Raw genomic sequence first — 14,436 nt, forward strand, 5'->3', positions numbered from 1 at the left:
GGAGGGTCCGGACAACACACTGACGATCTCGTATATCAGAGCAGATATCCTGTTGAGGCAGGGGCTGAGGCCCGGGGAATGGAGACTTCACCCCGAGGTGGTGGAGCTTCTATTGGAGATCTTTGGTCAAGCCCCTGAAATCAATGCTCCCGGGAGTTCTACCTGGGGTGCGACTCTCTGAGGAGGGTCGCAGCGCTGCCAGTTCGGTTGTTCCCTGCCGGTTCGCCGCTTCAGGGCGCCGAGGTGTCAGCGTTCCCGTGCAATCCTCTGAGGAGGGTTGTAGAACTGTCAGTTCGGTTGTTCCCTGCCGGTTCGCCGCTTCAGGGCGCCGAAATGATTGTTCAATCAAATCCAGAGGCCAGTCTCGAGAGACTGGTTCCCTTATCGGAATTTCTGGCAGCGTGGAAACTTCTGCCAAATATTTCTCTATGGGTCCTGCACATAATAGAAAAGGGTTTAACGGAGTTGTGGAAACGGTGGGCTTGGCCTCTGAGGGGGCCCAGCTCATAGAATCCGGTCTCTCGACTGAGGTCGTTGAGACCGTCCTTCAATCCAGAGCTCCTTCCACGAGAAAACTATGTACATTGAAATGGAAACTGTTGTCTACATGGCGTGGAGAACGTTTTTTAAATCTTGTTAATTGCCCGGTTGGTACAGTTCTCGGTTTCCTCAAGACCGTTTCTCTGCTGGATTATCTCCCTCCACCTTAAAGGTGTTCGTAGCGGCTATATCTGCTTATCACCCCTCTCGGGGCTTCTTTTGGGAGAGATCCTCTTATTATTTGTTTTCTCCGTGGTACATTGAGGCTCAGGCCTGCACTGCAATCTAGAGCACCGGCTTGGGATTTGGCCATTGTACTTGAGGGTCTGGCCTTGGCTCCCTTCAAGCCCATCGAGGAGGTTTCAGAAAAATTCCTCACTCTAAAGACTATATTTCTCCTTGCTATTTCGTCTATCAAGAGAATGGGTGGTTTACATGCTCTGTCGGTTGCTCCTTCATGTCTGGAATTTGCACCTGGTATGGTGAATGCATTCCTCTACCCTAGACCGGGTTATATTCCTAAGGTCCCACTAAATGTTGGGGGCCCAATAGTGCGGCAGGCCTTTTATCCTCCTCCCTTTAATACCCCAGATCAGGAACAGCTTAACCTGTTATGTCCAGTCCGACCTTTAGATGCCTACGTTCACAGAGCTGCTCTGTGGCGTAAATCTGAGCAATTATTTGTTTGTTTTGGGTCACTCAAGAGAGGATGCCCTGCATCTAAACAGGTGATGAGTAAATGGATAGTCGAGGCTATTTCATTGGCTTATGAAGCGGCCGGACGGCCTTCACCTATGGCTGTGCGGGCCCATTCTACTCCGAGTTTGGCGGCCTCTATGGCCTTAATTTCGGGAGTTTCCCTTCTTGACGTGTGTTATGCGGCAGGATGGTCCTCTCCGCTTACATCTGTCAGGTTTTATGACCTTGACCTCTCCACTCCTGGGGCGAGGTTGCTTGCTTCTTAGTGTGCGCAGGACTTCACACAGAACGGGCATTTGTCACTATGGCATAGTGGGTATGGGGTTCCCACCGCGTCTCAAACGCAGCTCGAGTTCCCTTGAAAGGGAACGTCTCAGGTTACGTATGTAACCCTGGTTCCCTGATAGGGAACGAGACGCTGCGTTTGCCTGCCATACTTCCTGCATGCCCTGATCGACTTGCTTCAGGTTTTTCTGAGACGTTTTCTATTAACCAACACAGTCCTCAATGATCAGACACTATTGCAACCAGTTTCACACTGCTGTGATAAATAAAAAACACATTTGTAAAAAAAACTATTTTTAGAAAATAGCATGTGCTAGATTTTTGGCCAGACATTCTTATGTAAGGGATAATTTAATGGAAAAAAAATTGTGACAAACAAACAACATTCTTCATGATTAGTTTGAGATAGAGGGAGAATGTACACAAATAGGCCTACTATAAACTTACCAAGCACTGCACTACACTGATTTCTGCAGACTCATATTTCAAGTATTTATTTACAGTATTTCTTACCATAATCAGTTACAGTAATCAACCAACAATGAAATCAATGAAAAAAATAAAATCTGTAGACAAATAAAAATTACTGCATGAGATACATACAGTTTGAATCTGAAGAAAAACTACTGTAAAAGCAACAAGAATACTGTAACTATTCAGTTACAGCAGGGGTTCTCAAACTTTTTGGGACCTGGGACCCCTTAGAGCGGAGAAAAATTTCCAAGGACCCCCTCTCATAACAATAACTGTCTGTGATTAATATGCTTAAAACTATTTGTACTCTTAAATGCCATTGTAATCTTTTTCACCCTAAAAACTTAAGACCTGTTTTATAGAACAGAAACACATGTCAGTTTAAATCATGTTAATACCACTTATATACTTGTAAACAGTGGGTCTTTTATTCAAATTGCATTTGGACTTAATAGCATTTACACTAAGTAATTTATCTTAAAAGTTTTCTTAAAATCAACAGCAAGACAGCAAGAACAGGCTTGTTCTAATAAAACCAAACATTAAAATTCCCTAGATTAAAATTAAAACATTAATATTTTACATTAAAATAATAGTTCACCCAAAATTAAAATTCTGTCATCATTTACTCACCCTCAAGTTTTTCCAAACCTGAATGAGTTTCTTTCTCCTGCTGAACACAAAAGAAGATATTTTGAAGAATGTCAGTAACCAAACAGTTGATGGACCCCATTGACTTCCATATGTTTTTTTAAAAGAGGACCAGAAACTGTTTGGTTACCCACATTCTTCAAAATATCTTCTTTTGTGTTCAGCAGGAGAAAGAAACTCATTCAGGTTTGAAACAACTTGAGGGTGAGCAAATGGTGACACACTTTTAATTTTTTTGGGTGAACCTTCCATTTAAAATAAAATTTAAATTATGTAATGTGACTTTATGTGCATTAGCTTTAAATGAATGAACTCATTGCACCTTATATCAATGGCAGAACAATCAACAAATCATAACAGAATTAACACTGTTGCAGAACACATCCTAGTAATTAAGTTAAACCAAACTTTTATTTTGGTGGGTTGTAGTGAATAAAAGATTTTGCTGCCTTGTCTTTCTCATAGAGCAAAACAATTAATCAGAAAAACAAATGTGAATAAGATTACAGCTGCCGTGATTACCTAATCATGAAAAGTGCATATTACAGTTTATATTTTTCCCTTTGCATTAAAGGTACTTACAACGTGCTTTTGCAGCGTTGAGCATTGTAGCCAATTACAGACATGTCTGTTGAACGCATCGGCCAATCAGAGGCGTTTAAACAAGTCGCGTGCTGAAGATGTGTTTTGCGCGAGCTCACCGAGTTCTACACTTTTCGCAAACCTGTCATTATTATTGGCAATAACCTTAAGATGCAAATAAGAGATTTACTGCAATGTATTTGATATTCTTGATGCTGCTCTGCTCTAATGCTACTCATTTACGCACCGCTCTGTTTGTTGGATGACAAAAAGTTCAGCGGTCTAGCTCATCAATGTCAAAATGATTAAAGAATGCGGGGCTTACCGTTCACAGAAGGATATTAACATGAACGAACGCCTGGTAAAATGTAAGTAGATAAAGATTTAATGTTTTACAACTGTAATTATTTCACTAATACAATAAACCTTTCTTTTTCTTTATTCCCTTAAATCACTTTTATAATCAATTCATTAATTTAAATAAAAATACCCAATTTTAGTTTGGGCTAAAGCCCCGAATATCCACTGACCCTAGAACGGCCCCTAATTTTGTATCAAATTAAATGCTGAAACGTTCTCAAAGTGACTCATAGCAGCTCTGGAGATAACGCTCTTGTGTAAAGGCAAAAGGCTCATACATTTTTACTCATGTAGGCCTATGCCGCCTATCAAAGAGAATGAAAGACTTTTTAATCTCACAATTCTGACTTTAAAGTCAAAATTACCTTTTCTTTTCTTTTTTGTATTCAGTGGCGGAAACGGGCATCCATTACAAATGACATAGGCAAGCTACTAAACGTCTTAAACAATATTAATTTAAAACAGTTTAAATAAACTGACGGATAAAAAAAAAAGAACTGAAAAATTTAAACCTAGCCTCTTGACTTTGATTTTACAACTAGGCTAGGCTACTGTATATTCGCGGATTCACTGTTCTCTCTGGATATGCGCGCGCGTTTGTGGGGGAGAGAAAGAGAGAGAGCAGGAGCGCTCTGCCAAGAATTTCCCCGATGGTCTGACTGGACTCCGCGATTCCGTTCATAGGGTTCTAAAATTATTTCCCGGACCCCCTGGCAAAGGGTCGCGGACCCCAAGGGGTCCCCGGACCCCACTTTGAGAACCACTGAGTTACAGTATCAACCAGAGATTTGGTTGGACTCTTTGTCCAGCTTCCATCGGTGTCAGTCCATGGTTGATAACATGGTCAATACGTGTTGCACGGATTTCTTGAGTCAGATTTGGTCCTCGTCTTCTTTGTTCAGGTTCTATCAACTCTACAAGTCCTTCTCTAACTCTTCCTCTACCCAGACCTCTTCCTCTATCCCCTTCTTCTCCTCTTCCTCTACCTGGGCCTCCTCCTCTACCTCCTTCACCTCTTCCTCTACCTTCTTCACCTCTTCCTCTACCTCCTTCACCTCTTCCTCTACCTCCTTCTCCTCTTCCTCTACCTCCTTCACCTCTTCCTCTACCTCCTTCACCTCTTCCTCTACCTCCTTCTCCTCTTCCTCTACCTCCTTCACCTCTTCCTCTACCTCCTTCACCTCTTCCTCTTCCTCTACCTCCTTCACCTCTTCCTCTACCTCCTTCTCCTCTACCTCCTTCACCTCTTCCTCTACCTCCTTCTCCTCTTCCTCTACCTCCTTCACCTCTTCCTCTACCTCCTTCACCTCTTCCTCTACCTCCTTCACCTCATCCTCTACCTCCTTCACATCCTCCTCTACCTCCTTCACCTCTTCCTCTACCTCCTTCACCTCTTCCTCTACCTCCTTCACCTCTTCCTCTAACTCCTTCACCTCTTCCTCTACCTCCTTCACCTCTTCCTCTACCCCCTTCACCTCCTCCTCTACCTCCTTCACCTCATCCTCTACCTCCTTCACCTCTTCCTCCTTCACCTCCTCCTCTACCTCCTTCACCTCTTCCTCTACCTCCTTCACCTCTTCCTCTACCTCCTTCACCTCATCCTCTACCTCCTTCACCTCTTCCTCCTTCACCTCCTCCTCTACCTCCTTCACCTCTTCCTCTACCTCCATCACCTCCTCCTCTACCTCCTTCACCTCTTCCTCTACCTCCTTCACCTCTTCCTCTACCTCCTACTCCTCTTCCTCTACCTCCTTCATCTCCTCTTTGAGCTCCCCCTCTTATTCTCACTCTTCTTCTTCTTCTTCTAGCTCCTTCCATTTTTGTTGAAGACAGGTGAACTCACCTGCTGTCTTTTATAGCACACCTGAGTGCTGCGTTTTCAAATTAGCACATATGTGCTTCCACGCCTGATGGATATGCATATCCAATTCATTCATTAGTGTGGTCAATGGCAAACCGGGGCTTTGTAATGACAAGGAAGTAACCTCACAATCCTTATCTGTGTCTAAGGTGTGAAAATGTGTGTAGAGTTTTTACAAATCACTGTGTGTAATGTTTTGCAAAAAGGGTGAAGCTGACAACGTGCTTACAATTGTGCAAATCTAGGCTGGTGTTTTGCTCCTTGAGTGTAAGATTTTGCTAATAGTGGGAAAGTTTTAATTTTAGTGTGTAAGCAATTGAAAAAAACTGTAAGTCAGAATTGTGTGTTATAAAGTCAGAATTGCGAGAAACAAGCTTTCTGCAATTCTGACTTTTTTCTTTATATCACGAAATTCTGACTTTATAACACGCAATTGCGAGTTTAAATCTATTAATTCTGACATCTTTTTCTCAGAATTGTGAGATATAAACACAAAATTGCAAGTTATAAAGTCCAATTCTAAGAAAAAAGAATTCTCAAAATTGCGAGTTTATATCTCACAATTCTGATTTTATAACACACAATTGCGACTTTATATCACACAATTCTGACTTTATAACTCGCAATTGCGACTATATCAAAAAGAAAAAAAGTCAGAATTGTGAGATAAAAATTTGCAATTACCAAAGAATAAAAGATTCTATTTCAAATAAATGCTGTTGCTTTTAACTTTATGTTCATCAAAGAATTCTAAAAAAAAGGTACACAACTGTTTTCAACATTGATAATAATCATAAATGTTTCTTGAGCATCACATCATCATATTATACTGATTTCTGAAGGATCATGTTACACTGAAGACTGGAGTAATGATGCTGAGGTAATGATTTTTTCATTCTGTGGCGGATACAAGCTTCCATACATTTCAGCTAGAGGGTTATTTATGTAGACAGCAACTCATATAGATATAGTGGACAGTGCATCACAGTTTTTAGACACATCCAGAATGCACTCTAACACAACTTGTTATATTAGCTGGTTATCTATAAATATGACTAATACTTTTTTGTCTGCGCTGATAGAAAATGATGAAGGATAACAATTTGGTCCGCCATCTGGATGCTTGCGAGACCATGGGCAATGCCACCGCGATCTGCTCAGACAAGACTGGGACGCTGACCACCAACCGCATGACAGCAGTGCAATGCTTTGTGGGGGATTTCCATTACAAGACGATACCAGAGCCCAGCCTCATCCCAGCCAAAACCCTGGAGACACTGGTCAACGCTATAGCCCTCAACAGCGCCTATACTACTAAAATATTGGTAAGAAATAAACACTAGTGTTTTCCCAGCTACAACTGCTTTGCAACGATGGACTTTAATGCTAATAATGTATAAAGATATTACTCGTATACACTGCCAGCCCTGGCATCAAAAAAGTTGCACACACTCTTTTAGCCTTTAGTTTTTTCTAGATTACTGTGTGACTCTGCAAATGGCGGCTTTCTTTTTGTCCAGACAGTGTAATACATTAGCAGCACAAGCTAGCACGAGGTCAGCAGAAATATATGAAACATCACCCTCATGTCAGTCAAACCCTCTAGAAGCCTGTTCACACCCAGAACGATAACTATAAAGATAACTTTAACGATAACTATATTAGCGTAAACGTCAGGAGATGATATCGTTCTGTTTATTATAGGCCGTATGCCTGAGCTCTTTAAAGCAGGATAGATTCTGATTGGCTGTCAATGTTTTTATCATTCATCAGCTGGAAAACATCGTTCTGAAAATGATTCCAACGATTTAGTTTCTCTGTGTAATTATAATTATATTTGTGGTCTGGACTCTTCTATTCTTTTATATTTAGAAAGATATTTAGAACTATATCTTAATTTTTTATCGTTATAGTTATTGTCCTCGGTGTGAACAGTTCTTCCATCTTCTGTTTAGAAAAATATTAACCTCTGAAAAGGAAAATAAATTACTATTATAGCATCACAAAAAAATGTGTCATTCAAATGAAGACCTGGGTATTAAACCAAAAATGCAAATTTGAATCACTGTACCCTTAAGTGTTGCTATATCCGTTCCATTCAGCATCACAATGAAACATTTATATCTACACTCTTAAAAATCAAGGTTGTTTTTGGCAACGTTGGTTCCATAAAGAACCTTTAACATCCAAGAACGTTTTTTAACATCCTTTTCACTCCACAAAAAGGTTATTTACAGTGGAAAAAAATGTTCTTTAGATATTTAAAATATAACCAAAAATAGTTAATCTATGGGAAAAAAAAAACCTTTTGGAACCTTTATTTGTTAGTGTATGTATTTGAAATGAGGATTATGATCAGTGTTATAAAAGTTCAAGAGAGAAAGTTTGCTTCAAATAAACAGAAATCTTGGTAACACTTTACAATAAGGTTCATTAGTTAACATTATTTAATGTATTAACTAACATAAACTAACCATGAGCAATACATTTGTTACAGTATTAGTTAATATTTGTTAATGTTAGTTAATACAAGTGCAGCTGTTCATGTTAGTTCTCAGTGCATTAACTAATGTTAACAAATACAACCTCTGATTTTAAGAACAAATTAGTAAATGTTGAAATCAGGGCCGGCCCGAGGCATAAGCGAACTAAGCGGCTGCTTGGGTCCCAATCGAGTCGAAAAATCGAAAAGAAATTTTTAGATGACTTAAACAAGTGACATAAATGAATAAATCAATATGAAAGAATGAATAATTAAAGACAAGAAAATTCTGATTTATCATAAACAATTCGTGCGCAACTGCGCATAGTCACCGCAATGTTAAGCCATGTCAAAAAAAAGGATGTATCCCTCTGGTGCCAAAAATAGAAAGCAGAAAATGACAGAGGAGGAGAAAAAAGAGCAAGATAAAAGTATGTTTGCATGATTATTTACGGTATGTTTTGTGCAGCAATTGACCCATTCCTATCTACGGCAAGGCCCGAGGGGAAAAATACATTGCATACACACATATACAACAAGCGCCAGTACATCATTACCGGTATTATAGTAACAGACTTTGTTGGATTCTGTCATGTACAATCCAACAAAGTCTGTTACAATAATAATAATAAAAAAATTGAGGACATTTACACTGTATTGAGACAGTTGAGAAATAATAATATTTTTACAGTTTTCAACAATAATTGTCATTGTTGAACCCTTGCTCTTATTATGTTTCTGATTTCTCAGTTTTGTCATTATTTTAGCAAATCATGTATTTGATATGTTTTGAGACAGTTTGTTTTAAGTTTCTGAGAGTTAGTAAAAGAGTAAAGTAAAAGTTAAAACTTTTTTTATTTAAGTAGGCTATCTATTTTTTATTAAGTATTTATTTTGTATTAATACATAACCTCACTGTATTAATTTATAATGTATCATTATGGCGTGATATTTGTGTCAATAATCATCAAGCACAGGTGACTTCGCATATTGGGACGGGGCCCCCAAATCAAATTCTGCTTAGAGCCCCCAAAAAGCTCGGGCCGGCTCTGGTTGAAATTCATATTAACTAAGATTAATAAATGCTGAAGAAGTATTGTTAATTATTAGTTCATGTTAACTAAGGTAGTTAACTAATGAACCTTATTGTAAAGTGTTATCGAAATCGCTGAAAGTGTATCATATTAACACAGAGATGAAATCCTGGTTTATTGGAATTAGGACTGTGTTTGGCTTTTCATGTGTACGTATCCATATGTGTTCTTTGACCGTCAAGAACGCTGCAGAATAATCGCTGTGTATTTCGGAGCGCCAGATTGGTTGGTTTCCATAAAAGAACAGTCTGCAAGTTGAGACAATGAGTTATAAAAAATAAAAATAAAAGAATCAACAAAAGCCACAACTCTTGGTTGTGTGAGCTGGAATCAGATCTGCTGCTGATCTTGCTTTAAGATGTGGATGAGCTGAAACAGGCCTTGCAAACGCCTCCTCTCAACAGACTAGCACAACACACTGAACCCATCCCAGGAGACCAGCACTGAGAGCTTTCACATCCACACACGGCATGGATAAGCATATCATTCCAGACATCTTGTTTTAACATGAGCAGAACTCTTCATCCCTGGAGAGATCCAGCAAACTTCCATGCTTTACTGCTACATTATATGATTAATGCATGACCTTTTCCTCACCTGAAACTTCAGAAACTTTTCAGAGCCTCCTTCCCAACTCAACCTGATGAAAATCGTTAATTAACCCTTGTTCTGTGTTGAAAATCATTTACCTAATTGGGTGTTCCAAATCAATAATGGCCAGCCTTTTAAATTGCTTGTAAATCTCTCGTTATGCTATATTATCATCAAATATTGGATTCAATGTTTTTGTCAGCTTCTGTTTTTTCTTTCAGTTAGCACAGGTTTTGAATTAGTTTTTGGAACTGATTGATCGTAGGCCTCATTGATCTGAGACGTTCCCTTTCGTTGTCACTCCGAGTTACGTCGGATGACGACTAATGGGGTTACCAGTCTAATCACGCCACCTTCACAGCTGTCTTCCAGTGCCCTGCGTAAATCTGAGATCCCTGTCGTAAGACTAGCAAGGACCTCTATTTAACACAGGAATACCAAGGTACACTGGGGAGCATATCCCATAGTTTAGAGGAAATATGCAAATATTGCCAGCCCAAATGGGGGGGACTTAGAGAATACACATATGACCCGAAGGATGCATATGGAGAACACTGGGGTATCCAGCCGCAGGTGGAATATTTCAACCCCAGGGGTGGCAAGGTGGCTTGCCAAGGGAAAGACACATGCTCAGAGAGGCTTACAGGGGAAATACACATGTGGGGGTCGCTCAGAGGAGGGACCATGCACACGGGAGGCACCTAGCCGACGCGCAGGCAATAGACACTAGCGCCGACGTCAGGAGTGCTGGAGGAACTCAGGGCTTTCAGAGAAGCTCACCTGAGGAGAATATCGCACGTATCCAGTCCGTGGAGTGGAATGGCGAGCAAGCGAAGACACCTGAGCTGGTCCAGTACTAGCTGGTTGAAGCGAGTACATGAGAGGACACTGGCTCCACTCGGAGATTGTAGAATCTGACGAATGTGTTAGGTGTCGCCCAGCCTGCAGCTCTGCAGATGTCTGTTAGCGAGGCGCCATGCGTAGAGCCCAATAGGACGCCAAACTCCGGGTGGAGTGGGCAGTCACACCAAGGGGGCACGGTCGACCTTGCTTCTGGTATGCCAAGCAATGGTGTCCACTATCCAGTGAGACAACCTCTGCTTGGAGAGAGCCTTTCCCTTCAGCTTCCCACCATAACAGACAAGAGCTGGTCTGAGGTCCTAAAACACTGTGTTCTGTCTACATAGGTGCGGAGAGCACATACTGGACAGAGCAGTGCCAAGGCTGGGTCTGCCTCCTCCGAGGGCAGCGCTTGCAGGTTCACCACCTGGTCCCGGAAGGGAGTGGTAGGAACCTTGGGCACATATCCAGGCCGGGGTCTCAGGATCACGTGAGAGTAAGCCGGCCCAAACTCCAGGCACGCTTCGTCAACGGAGAATGCGTGCAGGTCCCCTACCCACTTGATAGAGGCCAGTGCAACCAGGAGCGCTGTCTTCATCGACAGGAGCTTAAGCTCCACTGATTGCAAAGGCTCAAAGGGAGCAGTCTGCAGGGCAGTTAGAACCACCGCGAGGTCCCAAGTGGGAACGAGAGGAGGGCGAGGAGGATTCAGTCTCCTCGCTCCTCTCAGGAACCTGATGATCAGGTCGTGATTCCCCAAGGACTTACCTTCTACCAAGTCATGGAGTGCGGCAATAGCGGCAACATAGACTTTGAGGGTGGAGGGAGACAGCCTTCGCTCCAACCCTTCTTGAAGGAAGGAAAGCACGACACCGACCGAGCATCTCCGGGGGTCTTTTCGGCGAGAAGAGCACCCGCTGACGAAGAGGTTCCACTTCAACGCGTAGACGTGTCTCGAGGATGACGCTCTAGCGGAAGTGATGGTAGCCACCACCGCAGGTGGTAGGGTACTCAAACCTTCCTGGTCCCGCCCAGGAGCCACACGTGGAGGCTCCAAAGATCGGGACGAGGGTGCCACAGGGTGCCACGTCCCTGAGAAAGAAGGTCCTTCCTCAGAGGAATGGGCCAAGGAGGTGTTGTCGCGAGGAGTATGAGTTCGGAGAACCAGGTCCTGGTGGGCCAGTAGGGCGCCACAAGAAGGACCAGCTCCTCGACCTCCTTGACTTTGCGCAAAATCTGCGCAAGAAGGCTCACTGGGGGAACGCATATTTGCGGCCCCGCGGCCAGCTGTGCGCCAGTGCATCCGTGCCGAGCGTGCCCTCGGTCAGGGAATAATACAGGTCGCAATGGGTCGAGTCGTGAGAGGCAAACAGATCTATCTGTGCGTCCCCGAACTGGTCCCAAATCAGCTGAACCGACTGGGGATGGAGTCGCCATTCTCCAGGGAGGGGCTGAAGCCGTGAGAGCTCGTCGGCTGCACAGTTCAGGACTCCGGGAATGAAAATGGCTTGAAGCGACCTCAGATGCTTCTGACTCCATAAGAGGAGGTGGCGGGGGAGTTGCGACATACGGCGCGAGCGTAGACAACCTTGACGGTTGATGTACGCTACTGTGGCGGGATTGTCTGATCGGAATAGTACGTGTTGACCCCTGAGCAACGCCGGAAGCGGTGCAGGGCAAGGCGTACTGCCAGCAACTCGAGGCAATAGACATGCCATTCTGCTCAACACTACATGCGAGAATCACTGAGCTTCAGGAGCAACCTTGCTCAACACCTAAGTGTGAAGAAATTCACTGAACTTCAGGAGCATTTCTGCTCAACACCTGGGTGTGATAAATCTCACTGAATTTTTCAGGAGCATTTCTGCTCAACATGAGAGTGAGACAGCATGTCCATTGCGCATGGCGCCCCAGCCCGTGGAGGCATCTGTTGAGACAACAACATGCCGGGAAGCTCGTTCCAGGGGCACTCGGACCCGTAGAAAACTGAGGTTCGACCACGGGGTGAGTACTGACGGCAGGTCGGAGTAACTGGTGCTCGGAGGATGCCGTGTTGCCATGCCCACCTCGGGACTCGGTTGCAAAGCCAAAGCTGAAGCGGTCTCATATGAAGCAATCTGAGCGGCGTACCGCGGCTGCAGATGCCATATGCCCCAGGAGTCTCTGAAAAAACTTCAGTGGAACCGTACTCTTGCGCTTGATAGTCTCAGGCAAGTCAGCAATGTCTGAGTGGAGAAGGCGACCAAGTCCAACCGAGAAAAGAGCTCCTCTGCACGGGGCAAAGTTTACTCCTTTCCCAGTTGACCCGAAGGCCCAGACCAGCTAGGTGCCAGAGCACTGGGTCCCTGTATTTGCAAACCTGGTCTCAGGAGTGAGCTTCAGACAGCCAGTCACCGAGATAGTTCAGGATGCGAACCCCATGTTCCCATGGAGGAACAAGGGCTGCCTCAACAACCTTGTGAAGGCGCGAGGAGACAGGGCTAACCCGAATGGGAGAACAGCGTACTGATATGCACGCGCCCTGACAGCAAACCGTAGGTATGGTCTGAGTCGAAGGAGAACGGAGACATAAAAGTAGGCGGAGGAGGCCAGGGAAGGACCAGCGTTCAACGGGGGCCTGCTCTGTCAGGGGTCTGGCGACAGAGGGAGACAGGGGCGAAGCGGTCCGTGGACGGCACGCCGTATCAACCGCCTCTGGGACAGAGGGGGACAAGGGGGACTATCTCTGTCGCATCGTGTCGTCGCCACGTGCCGCGTACGAGCTCTTTTATGAGAGGAGAAAAAAACTCTGCGATGTTGAAGCGCACAGGGAGACACACACACACACTGGCAGATCACTGCACAGATCAGCAGGCACTGTGAGCTCGCTTCCGATCGCCGTCACACCAACACCGGAGAGAGAAGCTCGTCTCGTAGAGCGAAGTCAGAGATGGCTGTGGAGTGAAGAAATAATCTTGGCTCCGAAGCGAAAACATATCTGCAGGTTGCCGGCGTCCTCCTTTTATACACACGAGGTAAGGCGGAGATACGCTATGCAAATTCCGCAGACCCATGGCATTTCTTTGCCATTGGCTCGTTTTGTAATACTCGAAGTCGATAGGTGTTCTAAGCGAAACCCCATTCGTCGTCATCCGACGTAACTCGGAGTGACAACGAAAGGGAACCTCAGTTTTTGAGTGAATAAAGTTCACTCAAGCTTATTCACCTCAGGCGCATGTGTTCAGATTAATGAGGTCTACCATCAATCCGTTCCCAAAAACGAATTCAAAAGCTGTGCTTATTGAAAGAAAAAAAGTTGCGAAAAAGATTGAATCCAATAGTTTCCAACAACATAGCATAATGAGAGATTTATAAGAAGTTTTTGTAGGCAAGACATTTTTGACCAGGAACACAAAGCAAGGTGTTCAAACCCCCTTTTTTGACAAAACATGGTTTAGTCCAATGTGGTAACATTAACTAGGGGTGTAACAATATATCATGTCACAATATATCACAATACAAAAATGCAACAATATGTATCGTGGATAGTGACAATATGTATTGTCTATATAGTTCACCCAAAATTAAAATTACTGTGCGAGAAAAAAATCAAGTTTTCAGAGATTTAGTGTCATTACTACATTAAACTACTATATATAATGTTGAATATATTGTATAATAATGCAGTGGAGGAATATTTGTGGGTCCTGATAATGACAAATGTCTGATGTTACCAGTAAAAGTGGCCTACATTATTTTAAATACATCTAGTCAATGACAGAGTGTAAGCATATTCATCTAAAATAATTCTGTATTTCAGAATTATGAATATTGTTATTCTGTTGTCTCTATTGTCCTGTGCTTTGGGTTTCAGCACCAAGTTCAATCCTATTCATTTACACACACAATGAAATACCATATTTACCATTTTAATCAACAGTAAAACATTTTGTAAACCTTTTATCATATGTCTTGGAGTATTGCATAAATATTGTATT

The 14,436-nt window shown here is 43.2% G+C and overlaps 1 protein-coding gene across 10 annotated transcripts in view; it reads left to right on the plus strand.

The window, feature by feature from the left end:
• atp2b2 (ATPase plasma membrane Ca2+ transporting 2) overlaps positions 1-14,436 on the plus strand; it is a 249,752-nt gene that overhangs the window by 188,979 nt on the left and 46,337 nt on the right. For all 10 annotated transcript variants that reach the window (XM_077202580.1, XM_077202581.1, XM_077202577.1 and 7 more), the window contains one exon: positions 6,535-6,777. In XM_077202580.1, the coding sequence (XP_077058695.1) occupies positions 6,535-6,777 (243 nt within the window). The remainder of the gene's footprint in view (positions 1-6,534; positions 6,778-14,436) is intronic.

This window comes from Siphateles boraxobius, unplaced genomic scaffold (assembly GCF_051911475.1).
Source record: "Siphateles boraxobius isolate OS27281-9 unplaced genomic scaffold, OSU_SipBor_1 5, whole genome shotgun sequence".
NCBI lineage: Eukaryota > Metazoa > Chordata > Actinopteri > Cypriniformes > Leuciscidae > Siphateles > Siphateles boraxobius.